Source organism: Danio rerio, chromosome 6, assembly GCF_052040795.2.
Source record: "Danio rerio strain M-AB ecotype USA chromosome 6, GRCz13ab, whole genome shotgun sequence".
Classification (NCBI taxonomy): Eukaryota; Metazoa; Chordata; class Actinopteri; order Cypriniformes; family Danionidae; genus Danio; species Danio rerio.
Window position 1 is genome coordinate 51650057 of NC_141026.1, and position 27812 is coordinate 51677868.

Sequence of the window (27812 nt, forward strand, 5' to 3'; positions counted from 1 at the left end):
CTGTAATTTAAATATTACAATAAAGCATACATGACTAGTATAGACCAAATGTAGTGTTTGCAAAAAAAAAAAGGCACAAAAATGATTTCAAATTTATATTATTTTAATTAACAAATACTAAAAATAACAATACATAAAATGTATTTAAAAGAGATGCACAGAAAATTACAAAGGTTGTAACCTGAAAGGTTAGGATATAAAATCTTTAACCATGATACAATGAGAAAAATAAAAGATTGGGGGGGGAAATTAAAAGCTTGTTTCTTAATCGTGTAACATTTCCAGTAGATCAGTACATACGCAGACAGATGAAGTGGTTTTTGCTTTTGACATCAGTGATGTCAGTGCCTCAGGAAAATCACACACACACACAAAACAACCTATTGGAGAAAACATAATCTAACAAAATATAAATCTACTATTAACAGGGTCCATATAAGTGGAAGAAAAACAATCGGACAAACAAAAAAGACACACAAACACACATGAGAACACGAGGAAAACAACGTCCCCCTTCATACAACCTCAAATCAATCTTCGCCACAGGGAAAGAACAAAAACTGGCCTTGAATCCTGCCGATATCATCAATAAAATCATATCAGCGATTTGATCACAGGCTGCATTTCAGAACTAGACTAAACCTAATATATTTTCTTAAAAACAATTCCATTTACACATTCCATAAACATAATCCATATACACACACATCTGTGAGAATAAACGCACTGGATCCGAGCACCACTTGAGTTTGGTCAAGAAAGTCGCCTTGTTAAAAATTCACGATCCAACAGATTTATTATTACCATTATTATTATTATTTATATAAAAGAACCTGTCATTCTCTTTCCATTAAACCCTTAATGAACAGTAAAGTGCTCCTGGCAAAGTTTGCCCTTGTATGCTGATGGAAGTCCGGTCTCGCAATTGAAATACTTAAACAGTTAAACAGGCATGCCGATAACCAATCAGCATCTAATAGAGAGTTAATCGATGCCAAGAGCAGCACCGCCATGCTTAATAAAAACGGATGGTCCGACTTCAAGAGCGCAATAGCTTATTAATCTGAAAGCAAATCTGTCGGAATAAGAGGAATCATGGCGTGCTTTGATTTAACTAGTGCAAATCTGACTAAACAGTGTGCTCGCTTTAGACAACCTGTCAGCGCCATCTGCAGGTCGAGTTCACAATTGACAAATCAAATGTCATTGTAGTCTTAAAGGAACACAACACTCTACTTTAGAGTAAAACAGATGAGTTTTACCATTTGTGAATCCATTCAGCCACAACATGGGTCTGGTGGTAGCACTTTTACTTTAGCTTAGCTTAGCATACATCATTGAATCGGATTAGACCATTAGCATTGCTCAAAAATCAAAGTGTTTGGATAAAGGATTTATTTAAAGCTTGACTGTTCTGTAGTTTCACCATTAATAAGACTGACAGAAAATGAAAAGTTGCTATTATCCAGGTTGATATGGTTATAGGAACTATACTCTCATTCTGACCTAATAATCAAGGAACTTTGCTGTAGTCGCATGGCTGCAGCAGGTGCAATGATATTATGTAGCACTGTTCCCTAGCTGGGGACTCTTTTCAGACACTGCATGATATCATTCTACCTGCTGCAGCCATAGTACGACAACAAAGCCACTTGACTATTAGGTCAGAATGAGAGTATAGTTCCTATAACCCCATCAACCAGGAAAATATCAACTTTCGATTCTCTGTCAGTCTTAGGACACGAATTAACTATAGAACAGTCAAGCTTTGAACAGAAGGTATAATTGTTTTTGAGCATATAGCTAATGGTCTAATCCGATTCAATGAATTATGCTAAGCTAAGCTAAAAGTGCACTCACCAGAGCCAGATTGGCTGAATGGAATTAAAAATAGGAAACGGTTTAACTCAAGATGACTTGTAAAAGGAGCCTATTTCCAAAATAAATGTGGAGTGTTCCTTTAAAGCCTGATAAATAGTTTCATCTAGTGGTTCTAAAGTTTGCTTGGAAAGCACTGGTTTAACACCTCACATCCCTCTAAAATACTGGCCCCTTTTATTAATAAAACGGCGAGGAATAAAACCGCTCTCCACCAATCAGGGAAGACGAGGACGAGCTACAAAAAGGATAGGGAGTTTTTTTTTTGGGGCTCCTGAGCTGCAATAACTCATTTTCCACCACGGTCTGTGTGCATCCTGAGGGTTGGGTAAACAGGAGGTTGGTGAACGCAGCAACATTTCTGAGGCATCATCACTTGGGCTCAGCTCGATACCACTTTACGGCATTGCAGCTTTAAAAACAAAAACAATTCAGGTCTCCCTGAGTTAGTAGCACTTCACTGTGTCAGTCTGCTTGTCTTCTTAGTCCTTTAGCTTTAAGAAATCCACAAGAAAGAAAAAAAGAAATGTACAGTTTGCTTTGGAGGGGCAGCTGGTCGCATCAGAACGGTTTGATGAGGAGAAATGACACAATCCACATACTTACGCTGCCACGAAGGTGCAAATGAAACCTTGCACCATTCAGAGAGGTGAAATGGTTGTTGTGTGAGTGAGAGTTTAGGTGGGCCTCACGCATGAAAAGTTTCCTTGATTTTCAATTGCAATATCTCATGATTTAATCATCTAACTGGATAAAAACCACAATGGAAAGTAAATCTGCATCACCTCATTGGTTATAGTTCCATAGATAGTTTCATGAATGAGGCCCACTTTGTGTATAAATCAAAACAATGCATAATATATGCATATACTAATTATGTGGATTGTGTTAGGACAGGAAACGGTGTGTGAGTGTGTGTGTGTGTGTGTGTGTGTGTGTGTATGCGAAGGTCTTGGTCAGTAGTTCCTATTTGTAAACGCTCGTCTGTGAATCCGTTTAGTGTTGTTCCTGCTGGTGCTTGTTTACATGTGCGGATTGTACAAGGTGCTAGATCAACGCTGTGGTGTCCATAATGTTTCTGTTGGGATCCAGTGTGGCGAAAAAGCGCACGTCTCTGTCTTCGTCATTGCGGAGCACAGACAGAGTCTTCTCCAGCTCATCCGAATAAGCGCTGTCTGGGTCCTTGAAATACGCTGAAATCAGAGCGTATACAGAAAAGGCACTCAGTACTCATGACTACTGATTTAAGCTAAATATTAGGGCTGCACAATATATCGTTTCAGCATCAATATCCTAATATGAGAGGTCAGCAATAGTCAGGTCGCAGGATCGGCAACGTTGGTTTGGGATAATATTTAAGCAGAATGCTGAAAAAATCAAAAGTTTAACCCTAATAGAGCGAAAGTTTTTTTTTTCTGCAACTACAAAGAATTTAAAGCAAATTTAAACCATTTGGGCCACAAGTGATCATGATGATAATTGTATTAAGTTATACAATGAATAAATACTACAGTACTGACTAGTCAACAAATATAGAGTACAGTAGTGAACATTTGAAGTGGATCAAAAAAGGTTTATAAAAATAAGAAATAGGTGTTGTTTAATAGTTTTAGGACAACATTGATGAAAAGGTTTTAATTCACTTCAAATGTTGACTACTGAATAGTGTTATTTTACAGTCGCCTTTTGAATTTCTGCATCTCCGGACTGTCTGAAAACCATAAAGAACTACTTATTAGTATCTTTGCTCTTTTGTATTAAATTTTATGCATATACACTCTCAATCAATGTAAATTGATGTTTAATGGGTTACTTAAATGATCTTATAAAATGATATTCATATCCCGATATACATTAACAGGCCACTTTATTAGGCACACCTTACTAGTACTGGACCCCCTTTTGCCTTCAGAACTGCCTTAATTCTTCATGGCATAGATTCAACAAGATACTAGAAAATTTCCTCAGAGATTTTGGTCCTTATTGACATGATCGCATCACACAGTTGCTGCAGATTTCACAGCTGCACATCCATAATGTTAATCTGCCGTTCCACCACATCCCAAAGGTGCTCTATTGGATTAAGATCTGATGACTGTGGAGGCCATTTGAGTACAGTGAACTCATTATCATATTCAAGAAACCACTCTGAGATGATTTACGCTTTATGACATGGTGTGTTATCCTGCTGGAAGTAGCCATCAGAAGATGGGAACACTGCTTATAAAGGGATGGACATGGTCAGCAACAATACTCAGGTAGGCTGTGACGTGATGCTCAATTGGTAGTAATGGGCCCAAAGTTTGTAAAGAAAATATTCCTAACACCATTACACCACCACCAGCAGCCTGAAATAGTTGATAAAAAACAGGATGGATCCATGCTTTCATGTTGTTGATGCCCAATTCTAACCCTACCATCCAAATGCCACAACAGAACATTTTTCCAATCTTCTATTGTCCAATTTCGGTGAGCCTGTGAGAATTGTAGCATAAGTTATCTGTTCTTAGCTGACAGGAGTGGCACCCGGTGTGGTCTTTCACTGCTGAAGCCCATCCGCCTCAAGGTTGGACGTGTTGTGTGTTTAGAGATGCTCTTCTGTATACCTTGGTTGTAACAAGTGGTTATTTGAGTTACTGTTGCCTTTCTATCAGCTCGAACCAGTCTGGTTATTCTCCTCTGACATCAGGGATTTGCACCCACAGAACTGCCGCTCACTGGATATTTTCTCTTTTTCGGACCATTCTCTGTAAATCTAGAGATGGTTGTGTGAGAAAATCCCAGTAGATCAGCAGTTTCTGAAATACTCAGACCAGCCCGTCTAACACCAACAACCATGTCATGTTTAAACTCACTTAAACCCCCTTTCTCCCCTATTCTGATGCTCGGTTTGACCTGCAGCAGATCCTCTCGACCATGTTTACATGCTTAAATGCACTGAGTTGCTGCCATGTGATTGGCTGATTAGAAATGTGCATTAACGATAATAAATAATAAAGTGGCCGGTGAATGTATATTGCAGCAATACAAAAAATCTTAATATCACATTTTTTCAACAGTGTGCAGCGCTACTTAATGTTGCTTTAATAAAACATTTTATAGTTTGTTTGAGAAATGTGATGAAAATGTTTGAGAAATCGGTTCATTTTTTTCAAAATGCATCACTATTCACTCTTGAATTAAAGAGCCCATATTATGGGTTTTTGAAAATTCCCCTCCATGTAGTGTGTAACACAGCTCTAAGTGAAGTGGAGTATCCAGCTAAGGCTTAAATCTGTTAGTGTACAGTGTTAAAAACGGTTGATTCATCTAAAAAAGAGTCGACTCATAGTGCTTCAAACGAGTCGCCTTGATACGGATTCATTAGGTGTTTCGCCATGACGTACGAACGAAACCAAGTTATTCACGTGCACGCGCAAACCCGGGAGATTTCAAACCTGAGGCCCCGCCCTCTGACGCAGAAACCGAGACACACACACACACACACACACACACACACACACACCCACAAACACGCCGGTCGATTGAAGTCACACTGCAGATGGATATATTGAGTCTCTACCCAAAGATGAAACCTCAGCATTATAGCCAAGCAGTTGGAAACTACTGGAAACTTCTGGAAGCTACATGCTACAAAGAATACTTCATCAGCGTTTGTTAAAGGAAGGATCAGTAACTTACTGATAGACGTCAGGATGGGTTTCTTCCTCCATTTCTCAAGTGTAAGTACGTGCGATTAAAGTTGCCTCGTTGACTCTAGCTTGCAAATGTATTTAGTTGTGATTTGTTACTTGTAACCGCGTGTACTGTGTGAGGTTAACTGGCTATATTCTCTTATCGTGTGCAAAGTCACGTTAAAAACGCGACGCGTGCTGCGTTAACGGAGCTCCGTGGACGGGGAGTAACGTTAGTGTGTGTGTCTGTGTGTGCGTGCGCGCGCTGTCGTCCGGAGGTGTGTGTGTTTGTGTGTGTGTGTGTGTGTGTGTGTGTGTGTGTGTGTGTGTGTGTGTGTGTGTGTGTGTGTGTGTGTGTGTGTGTGTGTGTGTGTGTGTGTGTGTGTGTGTGTGTGTGTGTGTGTGTGTGCGCGCGCGCGCGTTGTCGTCCGGAGCAGGGTTAAGTGCGTATGTGTGTGTGTGTGTGTGTCTGTGAAAAGAGCAGAGTGAGAAGCTAGGAGATCTCCTCAACTGTTTTTGGAGTTTTTGTTCAATAAAATAGTCAGTCGTCTGTATTTTCAAGTCCATAGTCTGCATTTACATTGACCCACTGGCAGCTAAAATCCACGCCTACACTATCGAGCGTGTATGAACTGTGATTACTTTTATATTGCTGATTAGCTGTTTGGCATTTCACTCTCTGACTGAAGGCAGTCGACCAATCGCAACAGACTGTCATCGGTCCAATCAGCGCAGATTAGCTTCGCGCTAAGGAGGGGTTTGGGAACAAATGAATCCCTGAACGATTCATACAGGAGTCGCTGGGATAATTAGGTAAAAATAAATGCAGATTATAAGACCATGAAAGTGTTTTTTGACCTTGCATGCATATTAAACTGTTGTTGGAGACCCTTACAACCAAGATATGACCCTATTTCATGTATAATATGGGCTCTTTAATACTCATTTAAGTTTTTAACCGCAGATGGCGCTGTTTGCTTTTTAAAACAGCTGTACTCTGCTCTATCAAATTCTCTATAAATACAACTGGAGCCTAAAATAACCCTTAAGAAAGGTTTAAGCGAGGTTTAAGGTTTGTGAACAGTTAAAAAACTAGCCATCTTCAACTTAAGTTTTGTGCGTGTGTGTCTTACGTTTTTCCAGCACGCTCTGCCGTAAAGCCTTGGCCACCAGCACACGGACGTTGGGCACAGGATCTGATGAGAGGCTGAGAAGACTGGGCAGAAGGTGCTGGGCAAACTGGTCCATGGGCATACAGTCCTCCTCCACTACCGCCTATATGGAAACACAGAAAACATCCCAATACACAATAAGATACTATTAAACATTACATGAGAGGTTTCACATCCAAACCCCATGATGTCAGACTTTAGTTCTTTTGAAGTGAAATTAAATTACATAAAAAAAAAAAAAAAAAAAAAAAAAGACATGACATAAAATAAATAAAACTACATGGCAATTCTTTTCTTTACACACACACACACACATATATGGCATATATTTCTAAATCTTAGCAATTGTCACACACACACACACACACACACACACACACACACACACACACACACACACACACACACACACACCTATGTGTGTGTATGTATGTATGTATGTATGTATGTATGCATGTATGTATTCATGCGTAGTAATATATATATAAAAAATAGCTTAAAGGGGCTAAACATTTTGACCTTAAAATGGCTTTTAAAAAATTTTAAACTTCTTTTATTGTAGCTGAAATAAAACACTTTCTCCAGAGGAAATATCAGACATACTTTGAAAATTTCCTTGACCTGTTAAACATAATTTTGGAAATATTAAAAAAAGGGGAAAAAAAATCTAAGGGGGGTTTAATAATTCTGATTGCAACTGTGTGTGTATATACATGATATTTGTTTAATATAACAGTTATTATGCAAATATATATATATATATATATATATATATATATATATATATATATATATATATATATAAATTGTCCGCAAATTTCTGAGAAATTTAATACCATGTATAACAGCAGACTTTGAGACTTTAAGACTTTAGAATATTTTTAAGGGTTAAAAAACTTCTCTAAATTGATTTATCAACTTATAAGACCCCACGGACACCAGGTAAAAATGATCCCACTAAATAAAATATTAGTAATTTTCTGCCACATTTCAGGCAAGATGAAATAAAATAACTTACTTTGTTTCCGTACATATTGTGTTTTTCATTTTGAAAGCATTAATAAAAAGTTTAGTGTAGTGACAATATAAAGAAGTCACCCGCTGACTAACACTTAACTGCACTACAGTCTATTATGGTGCTCTCATCATTTCAGATTTATCCATCTCGGTGTGTCAAGAAACATCATGACTATTCTATTTAAAACATTCATTTAAAAAGTTAAAGAGCAGCACAAAATAAGAGACGAACAAATGTGAAGAATAAATGAATAAGATTAAAAAGAAACCCTGTAAATCCTTTGAATGATTCTTGAAGTCAAACATCATACCTGGCAAATGAAAGCAAATGCCTGACGCCCGACCCATTTGGGACTGTGGCAGAACCTCATAATGAGCTCATTAATGAAATTGAGTCCCAAGTCATGAGCTTCACAGGAATACAACTTCTGCAGGATCTCCACCACCTGACAAACATTCACAAGACAACAAAAAACAATGGAGCCAATAAAGCCAGCAGAGAGTTGTTTTTTCCAAATGTGCCACAGGAAACAAGTCTCACCAGTTTGTAGGAGATCCACCGCACTTCGGACACTTTGTCAGAGCAAAGGTTAAGTGCGATCTGTCTGAGGTAGTCATAGACGTCATTGTGGCTGTACAACTCGATGATCAGGATAAGCTGTCTAAACACACATACAAAGACAATACCATAAGAGTGAGATCACGCCTGGAGGTTTCAAAGGACACCGTGTAAATGAAGCTTTTTGTAAAGTAGTGCATACTCGGCTAGTTCATAGCGAAATCTCCAGTTTCGGCTGTTGTCGGTCACCATGAACTCCTGCAGCTGATAAAGATACTCCCGCCGCTTCTCGGCATGAAGAAGCTAAAAAAATAAAAATAAAAAAGGGCACACAAATAACTTTTGAGGACAGGGAAGATGGAGTGGTTGTTGAATAAAACAATTTCATTGGCTTTCACTTTATTGTGTGCTTGTTACAGTGGAATTAAATACCTTGTAAGATACTTGGCGTAAGGTTTGGTTTAGGGTTGGTTGCTTGCAATTAGGAATGATTTACTGCTATCACTACTTAAAGTCTTTGTAAGAGATTTGACTAATCACAGTAAAATAAAATGCCGCCGAAATGTTTAGTGATAAAAATATAGTTGATACAAGATGACCTAAACTAATGCTTAAACTTAAAGGTTCAAGAAACCCTGGAGTACTTTTTTTTTTTAGATTTTAACCGATTTGTGTGTTGAGCATAAGTTAAGACAAAGTTAGCACCTGTCAGCTTTAATTGTGCAGAAATATTGATAATTTTGAGCTTTTGTCAGCTAATTTAATCTTTCGGGTTTAAAATATTTTTTGGGGAGGGATCAAAATCCTGGACGTAGCGCAATAATGCCAACGAAGTGATGATGCGTCAGTTTCTCATTATTACTCATAGCTGAGTTTTATTTTCCTATGAGAAGAGCCTGCTTCTTAATTATTCATGAGAGCATGTGCTTTCTGAAGGCAAGGCAGATCTGCCAAGCTGTGAGACCCAATGACTGGGTGAGGCCGCGTCAATGGACGGCATGCAGTACAGCAGTTCATGAAGGGTCGTATGTGTTTGTTTCCATGATCCACAGGGTTTGTTGCTTGTTTTTCCCCATGATGCTGTCAGGGCAGATACAGCAAAGCTGTTTATGTGCAGCAGTCATTTTTGTCGGGAGAGCTGAATGAGAATTGGAGAATGGCAGACTTTTATCAGCCGAGTTCGTTCTCATTTACACAGATCGCCTATATCTGCTGCTTGCCCATTTTTAAAATCCTCCAGATTAACGGCAGGGCTAATGGTTGAAATAGATAGGCAAAGACCCCTGCTGCACTGCTCCACTGTGAATGCATTTAGACGCGGGGATTGAGGAGAGAAGCCCTCATTTATAGTGTTTATATAAACATGATTAGCTTTAAAATGATATAGACGGTGGTTGTGTATATAAAATTACAAATAACATATGTAGCAGGACATTAAATTATTGTTTATTTCTTTGCATTTTAACTTTGTAAACTATAAAATCATGGGTCTCCTCACAGTTTGCGTCTCATTTTGTGAGCCAACTGCACAGTTGTTCGCTCCCCTCTTTTTCCCCTGCTCTTCTGACCACGCCCACTCCGCCCTCTGCTCACAGCGCTCCACGCCCATCATGATGCACTTTTTGAACAAATTCTGAGGTAAACTTGAACTGAAAGAGGAGGGTTTCATGGCCCTTTAAGTTTAAAATAAATTTCCCTTGGCAATTATCTGTATAAAAATGTGCAAGCTAAATAAGAATTATTAAACAGTGTAGGGATGCTCGATTATGGGAACAATCATAATCACGTTTATTTTGGACATAATTGCAATCACGATTATTCAAAACGTTCAAAAAATTCAAAAAAGTCAAAATTATTCATCCTTCTGTGAATTTATTTTTATATATAAATATTTCCCAAATGATGTTTAACAGAGGAATTTTTTTTACAGTATTTTTTAAATAATATTTTTTTTCTTCTGGAGAAAGGCTTATTTGTTTTATTTCAGCTAGAATATAAGCAGGTTTAAATATTTTGAAACCTGTTTTAATAGCTTGATATTATTAGCCCCCTTAAGCAATATATATTTTTGATTGTCTGCAGAAGAAATTACTGTTATACATGACTTGCCTATTTACCCTAATTAAGCCTTTGAATGTCACTTTAAGCTGAAGACTAGCATCTTGAAAAATATCAAGCAAAATAAAATGTTCTGTCATTATGGCAAAGATAAAAGAAATCAGTTATTAGAGATGAGTTATTTAATCTGTTATAATTAAACTGTGCTTTAAGTATATTCACTGTATTTTTGATTTTATTATTGATGATTAATAATAAAAACAGGCGGCAGCAGCAGGAATACCGCACGCTGTCACTTTAGAATAGTGCGGCTCTGATATGGTTTCTCTTTAACGTGTCTTTTGGTTCTCAACTTGTTTGTTTATTACACAAATGAGGGTTAATATAAATAATCACCATTGTCGTTAGATGTGTGTGTATGTGCTCTGCTGTCCGAGGCTAAGCGCGCGACGTGCACACACATAACTGCACGTGCTCTTTTGCGCTTTTAAAATTATGAATGATGCGCATCCCGTGCTGCAAAAGTTACATCACAGCACATGCTTTTAGTCGTTTTCATGTGGAACTGAGCTTTGCAGAGCAACACGTGTACAACTGGAAAAGGGGGCAGTATATGATGGAATAATCGTTTATCTCCATTAATGATTTTTCATCATCATTAGAAGCCGAAATCAAAATCGGATTTTCGATTAATTGCACAGCCCTAAAACAGTGTCTTAATATCATTTTTAAACAAAACAGTTTATTACCTGAATAAATTGAAGCTATATAAAAAAAAACGTTAAATTACAAAAATAAAATCCGAACAAACAATATTTCTAATTTTCTGAAAAAACAAATCTTCTACTTGACAATATTTTTTTTATTTGAAATGTTATTAGACCTTTACAGAATAAAACAAAGACAACAATTTTAATAAAACATGTACCTAAAAAGCAGTGATTTCAGAAAAACTGAGAACTGTAAGTGGTCTCTTAATTAGCTCAATATGTCAAATATAAGTAAGGCTGTCAAAAAAATACAAGTTGTAAAAAAAAGAACAGAAAAAAGAAATACTCACCTTTAAGAAATCATACAGGTGTTTGAGGACTCCTATCCGCACCTCATCGAGGTCTTTGAGAAAACCGTTAAATATGGGCACCAGGTCAGCTGCGGTGAGCTGATCACCCAGAATCACTGCCAGCTCGTGGATGGAGAACGCAAGCGTCCGTCGCACCTTCCACTGCAACACATTCAACATATGTAAAGCATTTGTAGATGCCACTGTAACATACTGAACATGTAACGCATTCACACCTCCACATTTTTACTACAAAAATTCCATGACTTTTCCAAGACTTTTCCAGAACTTTCAAGTACTTTTTCATGACTTAATGTTTCATGTAATGTCTACATATACATGAAAAATAATAAGAAAAACAAATGACGTTCAAATTTATTACAGCATATCATAGAACACGCAAAAATCTATTTTGTTCAAATTTATTTTTATATCTATGTCAAATTGATTTTGATTTTGCTTGCACAGCACTAAAAATGTGAGAGCAAGATTTTGGCCAAGGACAGAAGAGACAACTAACCTATTTTTAAGTTAGGGCTGCACAATATATAATTTCAGCGCCGATATCACAATATGTGCATCCGAAATAGACACATTGCAGCATGCAATGTTGGGATTATAAATTAATATAGAGTTTAATCATAATGGACTAAAAGTTTATCATCTGCATGCATTTTTAAAGAGATTGTGCATCCAAAAATTACCTCTCGTTTTTATTACACACTTAACTTGTTTCAAACATTTATTTTAAAAGAGTTTTCTTCTTTTTCTTCTTCTTTTTTAATTGAACAAACATTTAATAACTCCTATAGTATTGAAACAGGTGAAGTGTGAGTAAACAGTGAGTACATTTTAATCTTTGAGTAAACTGTGTCTTTAAGGCCTGTGACTGTGTGAACATTTCAATATTTCTCATTTTAAAACATCCGACCACAAGTAATTTTTGTAACTTTAATAAGGATAAATATAAAATGAAGACTACGCAGTGTTGATTATTTAATATCTGCACCTGAATAGTGAATACAAGAAAACTATCATTCACTTTTATCTTTACTATATTTTATTTATCTATGCTTCTAATTTATTTGTTATATTATTCGAGATTTACTCCTCTACAAAATCCCCCTGATCAATCCAAATAAACTTGTTAAATCATCTGATGAAATTGTATTCACATCGCAAGAAATATCACAAAAATACAAAATATGGTAATGTCAGATTTTTCCATTATCTTGCAGCCCTAATTCAAATATACAGATATTTTCTTTCATTTTCTTTTCGGGTTAGTCCCTTTATTAATCAGGGGTCGCCACAGCGGAATGAACTGCCATATACAGATATTTGTTATATTAATTTCCATGACTTTTCCAAAACTTTGTGGGTTTTTGCCGTTTTTACAAAAGATTTCCAGGCCTGGAAAATGCCATGTCGAAATTCCATGACTTTTCCAGGTTTTCCATAAACGTATGAACCCTGATTGTAACACATTCAACATCTAACACATCTGCACCTTCCACTGTAGCACTTCCTTTGACAAATGCCATTTTAAGACAGACTATGTGTCTAGACCTCATAATTAGCACATTTACAAAACCAGGCAATGATAATCTATCTTTAAAGATCTCTATACCTGTACGTCTGATGCGAGAGTTTCATAGGTGTCTTTGAGGCAGTGCCAGTTCTGTCTGCCCAGTGTGAGGGCGACGCCGGGCAGGCTGAATGCACAGTGTTTGGCAATCTCAGTGTCCACGGTCTGAGCTCGCGCGGGGTCTGTCATAGACAGATACTGATCCAGCAACTGCTGAGGAATTACATTCTAAGGCACAAACAACGACAGTTAGCAAACTTCAGAGTTGATCAACGTGTCATGTTTTGTCATTAATAGTTTGAAAGTCAATTAACAATTTAAGTCTGTGGTTAGTACAACAATCTGAAAATAAAGGCTAACTGTAACCCCGGCATATGGATTTTGGATTCGGTTTCATAGGTTACTTATCTAGAGCAGTGCATTACCTGGACTTTAGACTTCTCCTCTTCACATGCTTTAACTGCATCCGAGTCTTTGTCTTCCTCCACATGTTCTATTAGGTCTGACTCCTGTGTGTACACATTAGCATGTATGAGGAATTTTCTACAGTGTACTGTACATACAGGAACCAGAGAATGACCATTTTCTAACCCTTAAGTACTGCATGGGATGTGTTCATCCACTCTGGGGTGATTTTGAGGCTCAATCTGGCCACAACTTTCTCTGTTTTACAGCAAATGCAATGATTTTTAGTGATAAATCTTATTTTGACATATTTTGGGAAAATGCTTTGGAATTTTTCAAAACCTCGATACACTCTGATACCACCCTTTCATAATGTTGGTGGCTGTTTTCGCCCCATTGACTTCCATTTTAACTACATTTTTTGATAGAATTAGCAAAACTATGACACTATAAATATGCATTCTTGATTGTAGGGACAAGGTCAAATTTGACATTTTTACAGTTGATCATCAGTTGCAGTGCAAAAAAAGCTTAGTTTCTGGCTTTTATATGGAGTATAGTGTGTGTTTGTGTTTGTGTGTGTTTGTGTGTGTGTGTGTGTGTGTGTGTGTGTGAGAGAGAGAGAGAGAGAGAGAGAGAGTTTGAGAAAGACCTTTGCACACTTACAGGAATATGTAGGGGGGGGGGGGGATGGGGGGGGGGGAACAAGCCCCCTCAGAACATAATAAACATAGTTAGTGTGTATTTATGAACGCACACTATAATATGCTGTTTTACTCCAAAGAACTCCATATAAAAGAGGCCAATCTAAAGGGTTAACGTTGCCAACTGATGATCAACAGTAAAAATGACAAACTGGACCTCTTCCAAACAAGGAAAACAATCAACAATCTAGAATGAAAGATAATTTAGTGTCTGCAATTAAAAAAAATGTGCTTTTAATAAAAGCAAACTGTGCAAAAACAGCCACGAACATAACAAAAGGGTAGTCAATTTGAACAGTACTCGAGGGTTAATGCTCTTTCTAAAGGTTTTAAGTTTCCATCGACACTTTAGGTTTAGACCGGTAACATTGGCGACATTAACTTATTAACTTAAAAGTACATTTAATTCTGATTGTAAGAAACGAATCATAAATAAATAAATAAAAATGCTAACGCCAGGAGGTGGCACCTATAAAACAACAGAAATAACAATGTTTCCTTTGGTCACTGCAGTTTTAGCAGGATTTTATTGAATCTACATAAACTACACAGCATCCCAATATTGACAGATTAAATTCAGGCAAACTTTAACAAATAACTAAACGTGCATAATCAAAAAAGTTGCAAAAGGTAATACAATGTAAAATAGCATTTAAGATGTTTAATACATTAACAGCCTTACATTTCTCTATAATGATTTATCAACTTTTATTACATAAAATTGCAGATGGTGAGCTGCGATGGCACATTATTAAAATTAAAAATGAAATTTCGTGAAACTCCAGAGAAAACGTGGATAGCGTGGTAACCCAATGATGTTAATAGAATTATGTACTAAAACATGTAAAACAGGATCATGAAAGGAACATTCTAAAAGCAGCTCATATAAACAACTTAATCAGATTATTGTGTTATTCAGATTAAGGCAAACAATACTGATGTCTATGTAAACGTAGTCAATGACATTCTCATTATATTCACTTAAAGAAAACACATTTAACAAATGAACATAACAGAAAAACCACCGCAACCATGAAAATGAAAAAAATTTATATAGAAACTGTATCAACCAGGAAATCCTTAGTATATGCTATTAATTTCCAAAGCTATAATATTTGCACATTTCAACAATAAGAAAGAAAGCTGTTCTCTCACCTCGCTGCTGTGTTCAGAGTCATCCACCAGCACAGGTGACGTGGAGGGCGAGTCTGAGATCTGAGCGTCTGTCAGCGAGAGTTCACTCATGGCACTGAGCTCCTCCGATGTCGGGGAGCCCGTGGAGCCGTTACTCTCTGACATAGAATCATCAGCGTCTTCCGTCTGACTCTCCAGCTGAGCAGCCTTCAAAGCAGCCGACAACACCTTCACTTGTGCTGCAAGTGGAAAACACATTGGGAAATAAATAACTACTGACTTGGAGAAAAGCAGGGGTGTGCACTATCATCATATTTGTAACGATCAATGTGCGTCAACATCCCACATTTCAGGGGAAGGACTAGGACACGTAAAGAATCAGGAAAATTCACTTAAACCTGTACATTGAGTATTTGCGAATGTTGTCCTCCACTAGAAACAAGCAAAATAACATGAGCTCTTTTTGAAATTCACCTTGCACGTCTGGATCATCTAGATGAGGTTGAAGACAGTCTAAAACCTTTTGGATCTGCGAGCTGGTGGCTGGGCCTTGTGCGTCTAAACTTGGCACGATGTCTTTCCTGTCAGCTTCTGTTTCCCTCGTGATTTGTTCTTTTTCCTCGAGCGTCACATCTCGTTCCTGCCCTTGTAGCAGCTGCAGGTCTTGGGTGATGTCAGGTAGTGGAGGTCTCCAAAAGTTGAAGGAGTTGAACATCATGTTGTCGTCCAGTTGCTGGTGGGATAAAGGGGCCGAGCGTTCATACTGGCTCCGGCTGGTGGAGTTTTCTTGAGAATGGCCTTCTGGAGGATGTGACGGTGAAATGTGCGTGTCTGAAATGAACTCAAGTGATTCTGAACGGGGTTGAATGAGAGTGTTTGGAGAACCAATGATGGAGGCATTGCGGCTGTTACTGGAGTTGCTGTTGGTCACTTCCATACCATGACTGCAAAGACAGGAGAGATTCATTCTGAGTTGATAGACTTATTAACTTAGTTTTGTAAAGATGTTTTTGAATTATTAACAATAATAGTTACCACATTACTGCTCAAAAGTTAAACCTAAAAAATATATATTTAAAGTTATGACCACTGAGACTAAAATTATTTGCTAGAAATACTATAAAAACAGCAATATTATGAAAACAAATATCAGAATTTAGATTTTAGACATTTATTAAAACAATTTCTATTAGAAAATGTATAGGTAAAATATTCCTACATTGAATGTTCTGATTTATTACTGCAATCTTTCGTATTATGAGTGTTGAAGACTGCTTTGCTGCATAAAATTGTGAACCTTAAGTAGAATGCAAATCTTCACCAATATAGTAGTATAGTAAAAAATAAATCATTAAAATAAGTCAAGTTGTGAATAATAGTATAAATCAATATTTAAAGTAACTAAGAGTGTGTTCACAACTCTGGCTTGGTTCTCCTTGCTTATTTAGTCTTGATCAGGAAGCTAATAAATAGATTTATTATTCGTTCACTTAACATTCACAGGATAATTTAAGACTGAACCAAAAGACAGAAAAAAAACTTGGCCTTTATTTTATATTAATGGCCATTATATATATAAATATATATATAACAACAATAATATATATATATATATATATATATATATATATATATATATATATATATATATATATATATATATATATATAGTTTGTGCGCTGAAGCATAGGCCTATAAACGTACCTTGTTTTGAACTTAACCTCAAATATTCTTGTTTATTTTGAAGATAACTGACCAACAAAAATACATTCAAATAAATCAACAAATTATACCAAACGAAATTGATTTAAAAAAGATTTTTTCTGACCAAAAAAAAAATATATATATTTAAGACATGCTTTTAGTTTCTACATCTCACTAGTGGCGAGTTTAGGCGAAGGATTATTAAGTAAAACTGGCCTTGAATGGTTTGGTTTAGTCTGCTTCAAACCTGCAGGAAAATATCAGGCTTTGTCTAAAGGCAGATTTTTTTAACCAACGATTAGGGAAGCCAATTACAGATAAAAAAATCTTAATATTAAAAAAGGAAACATAAGCTGAACCACAACAGATCATATCAATGTCATAACGAACGCTTAAATAGTGTAGCCTAGTTTGCAGCAAGCATCACGTTTTTAGTTAGTTTGTCTCATCTGTCATATAAAGCAGGCTTAAGGGACTGTTATTTTTACTAAAGAACATATATTATTTAAGTTATCACCAGAACTATAGAAACTGTATTATGCTTAAAAACAACAACAAAAAACTGGCACAGTGTCGGAAAGGGATTCTGTATTGGTCAATGCTCAGAATTCTGGAATCGAGATCAGATCCAAAAAAAAAAAAAAAGAAGAAGAAGGGAAAAAAAAAAACAACTAAATAAAAATCACAAGCAAGTGTAGTTTTTTTTTTTTCCATGAAACCTTTTTAATTTACCTCTCTGAGAAGGTTTTCGGTATCTCACGGAGTGTCCCATCCTCACAGAAATGTAATCCTGTGATGGAAGGGTTGGCAAATGTTGAAATGAAACGACCCAGAGAATGAAATGCAGCCTGGCGTACCTGAAATAAATAAACAAATACAAAAAAAACTTAACAAAAAGAATATAAGCAGATGTCGCTTTCATTTATATAAAAAAACGTATAATTCCTAAAATGTAATAAAGCATGTTAAACTAAGGAAGAAAAAAGGTGCAACTCCACATTGCTGTATGCTAACCATCAGATAAACCGTGTTTGCCTTTAGTGAGTACATAAATTACATGCTGAGTCACGGCATGTAAGAGCACAGTGTTAATGTGTGCTGCTTTTGCACTTACCCAGCGTGACTGATCACTAATGAGGTTGATGAACAAGGGGGACAATTTTGTGCGTCGCACCTCTGCAGAAGTGCAGTTTGAAACAACCATGAAGCAATCTGCACAGGCCTTCCGAATTCCCCACAGACTGTCTGAGCAAAGGTCAAAAAACTTCGGCATCTGAGGTTAGGACGAAAAAAGAGGCCTGGTTAAAACAGTAGGATGTCATGTGAAGACAAAAACTGACTTTGTGTGTTTAGTACAAGCAGCTCTTTATATAATTACATTTTAGCCCTGCATTTAAATATATACAAGCAAGCACAAGCCACATGTACAAAAAGTCTCACCAATAGTTTCTCTGTGGCTTCCTGACCCACAATAGAACAAAACTCGCCAAAGTTTGCTGCACAGACCTGGTGGTGAGAAACACACACACAAAAAAAGTGTAATAGATGGTTTAGACATCTGAAATGAGGTCAGATTTGGTCTTCTGTTATTTAGTAAAAAGACGCCTGCTGCAAAACAAACAGCATAGCTAGCTGCTAATGCAGCACGAGCTGCAAAAGTAGATTAACATTCTTCACAACTTGCTTTAACACAATGTAAGCCTGACTCTCCTTCCTGCAGCTATTTGAATGGCAAAACAAGTCAAAAACATGCACATGCAATCAGCAAACTGCATGCTTGTTTTGTGAGGCATTTGCATTCATTTCGTTTTTAGGACTGTCATTTCTGTTTCTCTTCAAAAACAATAGAATATTATTAATACAGAAACATGATATTTTCATACTTTTTTGAAGTGCAGTAGTAAACACCACTGTGTAAAAGTATGAGAACTTTTGTATTGAGTCTCTATGTTATGATATTGTAATATTTAACAATATTGCTATTTTTACTGTAATAAGCCTTGATAAGTGTACATTTAATAGAGAGAGAGAGAGAGAGAGACATCTAGATTATTATTAGTGAATCATTGTAAATATACTGATTATTATTATTATTTATTATTATTACTGTTTTATCCATAAATGTTAATTGTTAAATGTAGAGTTTATTCAGATTTATTATTATTATTATTAATATTTTTACTTGTTTAATTATTATTATTATTATTATTAGTAGTAGTAGTATTACTATTATTATACTATACTACTATTTACTGTATTTACTATGTTTTTTTTAGTTTTTAAATATATATGTATATTACTTTATGTAAACTTTATAACTGCCTTGGCAATACATTTGTAAAATGTGTCATGCTAATAAAGCAATCATTAAATTGAATTGGAGAGAGAGAGATAAAGATAGAGAAAGTTTATTCTGATCTATTATTATTTATCAATATTTATGAATGATATGATATATTGAATGATAATACAATTTACTGAATATGATATATTATTTATATGCTTATTTAATTAAACTTATACATATTAATATATACATACATACATACATATATATACACATACATATATATATACACACATACATATATATATATATATATACACATACATATATATACACATACATATATATGTATGTGTTCAATTCAATAATTGCTTGATTGGCATGACAAATGTTAAATGTGTGTGTGTGTGTGTGTATATATATATATATATATATATATATATATATATATATATATATATATATATATATATATATATATATATATATATATATATTTATATATATATTAATATATACATACATACATACATACATACATACATACATACATATATTTACATACATACATATATATATATATATATATATATATATATATATATATATATATATATATATATATATATATATATATATATATATATATATATATACACACACACACACACACACACATTTAACATTTGTCATGCCAATCAAGCAATTATTGAATTGAACGGGATTAAGAGATAGAGAAAAGGAGAGAGAGAGAGAGTGAGAGAGAAACACTAAACAATTGCATAACGAACAAATTATAAGTTGCATTTATAAAACACAGATATTTTTTAAAGCAATTTTTGACTTCATTCTATTGTGTACAACATGTGTAAAACACTGACACAAATTGCATTAACATTACAAAATGCACATACACTTCACTTCGATCAGCATATCTTTTCTTTTGATTTAAACCCTCTTCTTAAATACAATATAAAATAATTTACCTTAGACGTTTTAACTGATAAATGGGCAGGTTGGATCATTTGAGAGCATCATTACCTTGCGGATCTGAAATAGTCTGGTGTCACTACAGAGATCGCAGAAGCGCAGCAATAAAAGATGTTCCACCGTGTCTTTAGTCAACATGGTCACCAGCTTGCACATGATCTGTACCAAAACATAAAGAGTTCAACCCAATCATACAAAAACAATTAGCACAGTAGCCTGGAGGACATCATGAAGATATCCACTTCATCCCAACTGGATTAAAGGTACGATGAAAAGTCCAATGAATGCATTGCTCTATTTTTAAAAGGATAGTTAGCTCTGCTCTCTTTAAAAGGATAGTTCACCCAAAAATGAAACTTCCTATTAATTTACTCATCCACAGGTCATCCAAGATGAAGGCGCTCTTTTTTTATTAGTAAAACATTAAAGAAGATTTTTAGCTGAATTAAGGGTTCTTGTTGATTCATATAAATGGCAGTCAATAGGGATAGTCTTTTGAGGTTAAAAATCTCACAAACAAACAAGTCCAAATCAATAGCTGTGGCTCCTGATGACACACTGAGGTCTGAGCCAAACGATCAGTCCGTGTAAGAAATTGAATATTATCAACCTAGTCAAACAGTTCTAGGTGCAAATGTAGTCAGACTGTAGTCCTGTCGCTTTAAAGACGAATGTACAAGGGCTGATGACACAATCACAAATATCTATTGAAAAAATGAGTCACCCGAGCTCACGTTCAAGCGTGCATCCTTGCGCAAACATCATTAAAGCAACATGATTATGATTAGAACTGTTTGACCAGGTTGTGGATCATAATAATATTGTAAATAACGTTTAATTTCTGACATGGACAGATAATTTTGCTTCACAAGGCCTCAGTGTGTCAGCTATTAATTTGGACTCGTCTGTATGTGTTTATTTTTTATGTCAAAAGATGATCTCATTATATGAATCACCATGGATTCAGATTAAAATCTTCTGTAAAGTTCTATTGAAGAGAGAAAGGAACCTATATCTTGGATGACCTGTGGGTGAGTAAATTAATGGGAAATCTTAATTTTTGGGTGAACTATAAATCTCTTTAACACAAAAGCTTACCGCTACAGCCTCGATCTTCAGGTCGTCTTCACTACTGGGTTCAGTGAGCTCCAGAAGCACAGGGCAGACCTTTCCTTCCATATCTGGTTTACTCATCAAACCTTGTTCAAGTAGTATCAGCAGTGCAGCCTGGCTCGTCTTTCGAACCTAAGGAAAAACAAAGACAGATTTTAACAACAATGAGGTATTAGGATCTATAATAAGTTTAATCACTTTAATATTGTCTTCAGATTATGAATAATAAAGTGAACATAGCTTAAGTGATCTGATAGTTGTTGTGAAATGTACAGTTTATTACAAAAGAGGTATGCTCTGTTGGTAGTACAGAATCATTACACAATAGGAAGGTTTAGAAATTCAACCCTAAAGTTTTCAGCATGTCAACAGTAAAGGATTAAGCAAAGTATGATGTTTGCAAAAAAATGTTTCTCAGCATTTTTGAATGTTCCTCTTTAAAGCACTTTCAATCGAAAACACTAACCAAACTTAATAAGCTGTATTCTTCTATCTCTCCTTTGTGTGACCTATGGTCATATATTCTGGTTTTGTCCAGAAGCATCTGAAATTTGGAAAAGTATCTTCAGACTTTATTCTCAGGCTTTCGAAAAGGTCATTAAAACTTATGTGGAATTAGCATTGTTTGAATAAGACTCTAACTTGGCCAAAAAATCAACAACTCTCTCTTATGTTTGGCATGGTGCTACCAAAGAGAGTGATTCTGATGGAGATGAAATCCACCACACCTCTTAGTTTTTTTTTTTTAATGGTTAGCTGAAATGGTTTCTGCCCTCAAGCTGAAAAGATTACTTTTCTAGATTTGGCAAACAGAAGATTCATGACAATATGTGGGGCCCCTTCCTCAGATGGATCCATTTACAAGGCTCTGTAATTTTTTTTTCTGTGATATTTTATTTTCTCCTGCCATTTTACATGTCTACTATTTTGCTTAATATTCCAATATTTTGGCTGAGATTCTTTTGATGATGCTGTATAATTGCTGTTTTGTTTGCCAGTGTTTTGGTGCATGTTCTGGGTGGTATCAGGTAATAACACCGAGATAATGTATATTTGTTAATAAAAATTATGTACGCTATTGAGTGTAATGTTTTCATAAACAAATTAAAAAAATAAAGCAAAAAAAAAACACTAAAGCTCAAGCATTCTTGAACTAAAAAAAGGCAAATAATTAAACTTTAAAATAAAAATGTATTTTATTTACATTTATTGATGTTTTAATGCCATGTTAATGCCATTCCAATGCCATTTGGAAAAGTGGCAGAAGGCAGATTTTTCTGATGGATCATCTGTTAAACTGCATCCCAATTATCACAAATACTGCAGAAGACCTACTAGAACCCGCATGGACCCAAGATTCTTACAGAAATCAGCAAGTTTGGAGAAGGAAAAATCATGGTTTGGGGTTACATTCGATATGGGGACGTGCGAGAGATCTGCAGAGTGGATTGCAACATCAACAGCCTGAGGTATCAAGACATTTGTGCTGCCCATTACATTACAAACCACAAAAGATGGCAAATTCTTTAGCAGGATAGGGCTCCTGCTCATGCTTCAGCTTCCACATCAAAGTTCCTGAAAGCTAAGAAGGTAAAGGTGCTCCAGGATTGTCCAGCCCAGTCACCAGACATGAACATTATTGAGCACGTCTAGGGTAAGATGAAGGAGGAGGTATTGAAGATGAATACAAAGAACCTTGATGAACTTTGGGAGTCCTACAAGAATGTTTTTTGCTATTCCATATTGTTATTTATTAAGTTATTAGAGTCATTGCAGAGATGTATGGATGCAGTCCTCCAAGCTCATGGGAGTCAGACACAATATTAATTCTGTTTCCACTGCACCATGACTTTATATTCTATACTGTACATTATTTCTGTTAAGTGACAAGACTTTTGTCTAAACAAAGTCAGATCTTACTGTCTTAATTTAATAATTAAAAATCAAGGCATGATCATATTTTATTTTGGTAAAATAAGCATAATCTAGAGGCCTTTGCCTTTCATATTAGCCACTTCTGATACACAATGACCAACCTAAAACTTGGATAGGCGACAAGCCTTTTGTCAGGTAGTGTGTATTATATTATACACTATATCATTTATTCAATAGACATTTTACAAACATAGGTTTCTTAATAAACATTATACAAAAAAAAATACAGACAACAACAATACTGACAAATAAATAAACAAAAAAAAATCTGTAATTATTTCATCTATTAGGAAGAACATCTCACAGAACAAATATTTTTGCTAAATAAAACTCACTTGATTATTAGGATCTGTAAGATAGCGGACCACTATGGGAACCAGGTACCGTGAGAAAGCTTCTGGGAAATTGGGGCGATTTTCATGGAGGAACATGGCAATGTTTGGCACCTGTTCCATTAGCTCTGCTCGCACTGTCGGTTCTGTAACATCGCATTACATTTATGACATTACACAGAGTTCCACCATACGGAATCAAGTCAAATAAAGTCTAAAGCCATACAAACCTCCATCCTCAGACATCCTGGCAACCGTTTCCATGACACTGATGAAGTCATTTTCATTAGCACTGAACTCCCGGAGAACATCCAGCAATCCACGAGCCACAATTTGCCTGAAAATACATAAAGCATACAATAACATTAGAATTTACCACAAAATTGTCTAAACGCAATATTTCCAACAAATTTCAAGCTATAATATCAGTAATAACATAAGAAGCTTTAAGTATGAGCCAAATTCTTCTGCAATGACAATTTTGGCTCCTTACAGCTATTTCTGGTCCAACTTAATATCAGGTGTACTTTAAGCCTTTACATTTTGAAACTCATGTTCCACCATTGTGCCATAAAAGTTCTTCTGTATCGATTCACACTGGAATTCAAGTGATAGTTACATTATGGACATCTTACACTACTCCTAAAAAAACACCAAGTATTGCATGACAGAGGAAAACACAGAGGTCTCACATAACACGTCTCACAGTTACTGGTTTCACACTGCAGAGCTTCACATCTCACCTGTTGAAGACGTTTTCACTGAAAGCATATTTCTCCAGCCGGCCCAGAGGGGTGAGATTATCCTGGCCTGCATCCAGGAATGCTGTTATCCGAATCCCTTCACACTCCGAACCATAGTCATCGAATCCAACTGCAAGACAGACCCATAGGGACAGTTAATGGTCAAGTATACAAGTTAACATGCAGTGTATTGGTCCTATCAAATGACAAATCAGTTAAATTGAACTAGAAATCCACTCTAATGAAAAGAGAAATGGTTTATTTTTTGTAGAAAGAACAGTAAATCAATTTTTATTTCATTCAATAAACTTCTGCCTGCAAAGATGGTTACACTTTAGCTGTCTGTAGAATAACTAGGAAAGATTGTTAAGTGCAATAACAAGTCTTGTTCGGCTTTCTTGATTTTTTTGGTCAAGAGAACAGGGATTCCCAAACTTTTCAGCCTGTGACCCCCTAAATAACAATGCCAGTGACTCGTGACCTTAATATCCTCTGAGGTGATAATAAAAATATCTAGCAAGCATTTTTTGTTTTTAAAAGATGTCTAAACATAGTTGTCTTGGCTAAAACGAGGCTAAATTTGGGCTTTCAGTGAAGACGTCTAAAAAAAGGCCAAGACTAGACTAGACTAGTCATCAAATAAACAGAAATAAATGACTACACATTTAAAGTCCGTCTAATCTGTCTATTTGACGACTAGTCTAGTTTTGAGCTATTCTTAGATGTCTATTAGAATTTCACTGACAGCCTAAGTTTAGTTATTAGTCGTCTATTAAACACAAAATTGTTTGCTGGGCATAAACCCTGCACAGAACGGGGCTATTCATTGTTTAATTTTGGAGAACACCACTCAGAGAACATCCTCCATGTTTAATTGTGGCCTGTATTTTTTTTTTATGTATGCGATTGCCGTAACGGTGTCAGAAAGTAGAAGCTGGTGCTTTAAAATGTGCTGTATCTGATATTTTAATATAACGTACTAAAAGGGGTTGCAAAAAAAAATACTATTAATATTTAAAAGGCTGATGGCATTTTATTTGCATGTTGTTTTACTAATGTGTCAATTAACTACTATTTCTTCTTCTGTATGCTATGGATAAACTATGGTATTTCTTATAGTTTAATAAAATGAATTAGATTTTTGGCCCCCATCTCCCCTCATTGTCCCATGACCCCCACTTTGGGAACCACTGGTCTAGATCAAAACAAGAAAAATTAAACATTTGGTCCTGGATCTTTCAGCTGTCATTTTAAACATGAAACCTAAAAATGGAGGGGAAAATGCGTTTCCAATGTCTGTGTTGAATTTAATTGGGCAAAATGCCACATCAGCAACATTGACTCTTCATGGCAATACTTGTACTAAATATTCAATATGTGATTTGCAATTATAACGGTTTCTTAATCATTCGTTCATTGTCCAAAAATATATACAAATAACAACATTGATAAAAAGTCTTAAAGTTGTTTCAGTTTGATCAATGGTAAAAATTCTTTCAGAAAACCCCTTTTAAACATTTCCCGAATAAAAACATTTCCTAATATCACCAACAAATCTACCATTAATTAAAGTATGTTTTCAACACTGCAACTATCATGAGACAAAAACAGATATGCTTAAGTCATGTCCTGTTTTTGTTCCTTTAGCTGACTTTGGTTCATGTTTCATTCATATTTCAGTTCACCACTGTTTGTTTGAAAGCAGACTCATTTCTTAAAAGTATTTTTCTGTCAGTGTTTTGATGTGCACCAGTTCAGATGGCAGTGTTTATATTTAATCACAACAGATGAACTAAACATTGCACGAGAGTTTCTATTAGTTAAATCAAAACCTACAGTGTGAACAAACCCTTAAAATCATTGAAAGATCATATTATAAAGTCAATTAAACAAACATTAATATTTTAGGGGTAAAAAATGAACATTTTCACCACAATTAAGCAAATATTCTTTTCTCTGGTTTTTATTTAAGAAAAAAAACATTTCTGTTAACGTAATTTCTCAAAGGTTTTTTCTATTCAAATCAGTATTTCGACAGTACAGCAAATATTACCATGACAAAAGTATTGTGAAATAATGTCTTTTGCACTATATTTTGTATTTATAAATGCATTACAATTGCTTGAGTTTAATAATCAAAGTAATTTTTACTTTTAATCAATATTTGAGGATAAATAAAACTTTCCTAAAAGGTCATATAAGATTAACAAATCCATATATAAGATTCGCACTGATAAAATTTGCTGAAGAGTTCTGTATACTCACAGTCATCCAAATCATCATGACCATCTTCAAAATATAAAGACAGACCTGGGGAAACAAACACAACATTTCAAATCAAAGGCTGACTTGTGAAAAGTGTTTAAGAAGATAAACTGTCAGTTTAAAGTCATGCTGGCATCTGTCACATAAAGTTGGGTTGTGTCTTTTACAACCCAGTCCTAGCTAAGCTACCAAGCTGGACAGCATTTTAGGCCTTTAACTTAAAAAAAAACACTCATAATGTCCAAAAACTGCTGTTTATTTTCGTAAGATAGTATGCTAGCTTATATGACACAGGCTTAACATGTATCACAATGTTAGTTTACTCTATATCTCACTTGTCAACTGAGGGTAACTTTAAATGACTACATGACATTGCGTGCTAAACAGTAAGTTACTAGGGCACGGTGTGTGTGAAACACTTTATGTTGTAGTGTAAAAGTGCATACAGGCTGTACTTAAAGTATGACACGTATTTTGTACGTTTTAAAGGTTATAAGCTAATGTTATCCAAGCGTGTTAACCGGAATCGACCCCGGTGGTCAGGCTGGCTAACAAACTGACAGTCAAGCTCCAGTCAACTAAACTACATTGGTATGTACTATTTAATTCAAAGTACAACATAATTTCCACCATAAATTATTTAATACATCACATATTACCTTGTTGGCTAAACCTAGCTGTTTATTACAGTAAGGTTACTTTTTATAATACCCCAGGATGTTACCGTTAGCTCCCCAACTCGCAACTAGTGTTAATCCACTTAAAATTTCCCCAGGCAGGGACCTTTGTTCTTACAACATCAGAAATGTAAAAATGGTATAAAAAATTATTAAAGTCAACAGTGATAACATAGCAGATTCTCTTTAAACCGCCTCATAAAGCTTTAAATAAACATACTAAAGCACGTTACCTGCCATCTTGATTTACAGCGGCGCTGTCACTCCACTTCCTCAAAAGATTTCCTGCTCTTATTTCAATCCCGGCATCTATGTGAAGATCGAGTACATATAAAACAAAGAGGAAGTCAACGAAACAAAGCACTTTATAGCGAGTAAATAGCGCAAATTCCCGTATCACTCAACCGAACGCTCGGTGAGGAAAAAAATAAGACAATGTCGGTCACGTGACTAGTCTACAGACGTCCGATTCGTGAATGAGTTGTTCACATGAGTCGGATCTTTTCCGGGAATCAAT

General features: G+C 35.6%; 1 protein-coding gene and 2 long non-coding RNA genes across 4 annotated transcripts in view; 2 read left to right on the forward strand and 1 right to left on the reverse strand.

Moving 5' to 3' along the window:
- LOC147843665 (uncharacterized) overlaps positions 1 to 27812 on the forward strand; it is a 628067-nt gene that overhangs the window by 108647 nt on the left and 491608 nt on the right. The window lies entirely within an intron of this gene.
- Positions 86 to 27729, reverse strand: ppp4r1l (protein phosphatase 4, regulatory subunit 1-like). 2 transcript variants are annotated; one of them, XR_015494171.1, is made up of 21 exons: positions 27529 to 27729; positions 26619 to 26663; positions 24354 to 24483; positions 23841 to 23947; positions 23614 to 23756; positions 21329 to 21475; positions 20282 to 20389; positions 18394 to 18459; positions 18068 to 18226; positions 17686 to 17810; positions 15724 to 16193; positions 15271 to 15488; positions 13432 to 13515; positions 13049 to 13234; positions 11419 to 11580; positions 8503 to 8603; positions 8283 to 8403; positions 8053 to 8187; positions 6686 to 6827; positions 1639 to 3071; positions 86 to 1540 (listed from the first exon to the last, which is right to left on the reverse strand). XR_015494171.1 is itself a non-coding variant. In XM_087258059.1 (20 exons), exons 1-20 carry the CDS (start codon positions 27533 to 27535, stop codon positions 2926 to 2928), a joined length of 2802 nt encoding a protein of 933 aa, XP_087114185.1. In that variant the 5' UTR covers positions 27536 to 27729; the 3' UTR covers positions 86 to 2925. The 2 variants fall into 2 exon arrangements, 1 of the variants encoding a protein (XP_087114185.1); XM_087258059.1 differs by having other exon boundaries at positions 86 to 3071.
- On the forward strand, positions 12292 to 15358 carry LOC147843667 (uncharacterized). Its single transcript, XR_015494280.1, has 3 exons — positions 12292 to 12869; positions 12941 to 14085; positions 14130 to 15358. It is a non-coding gene; the product is annotated as an uncharacterized LOC147843667 (long non-coding RNA).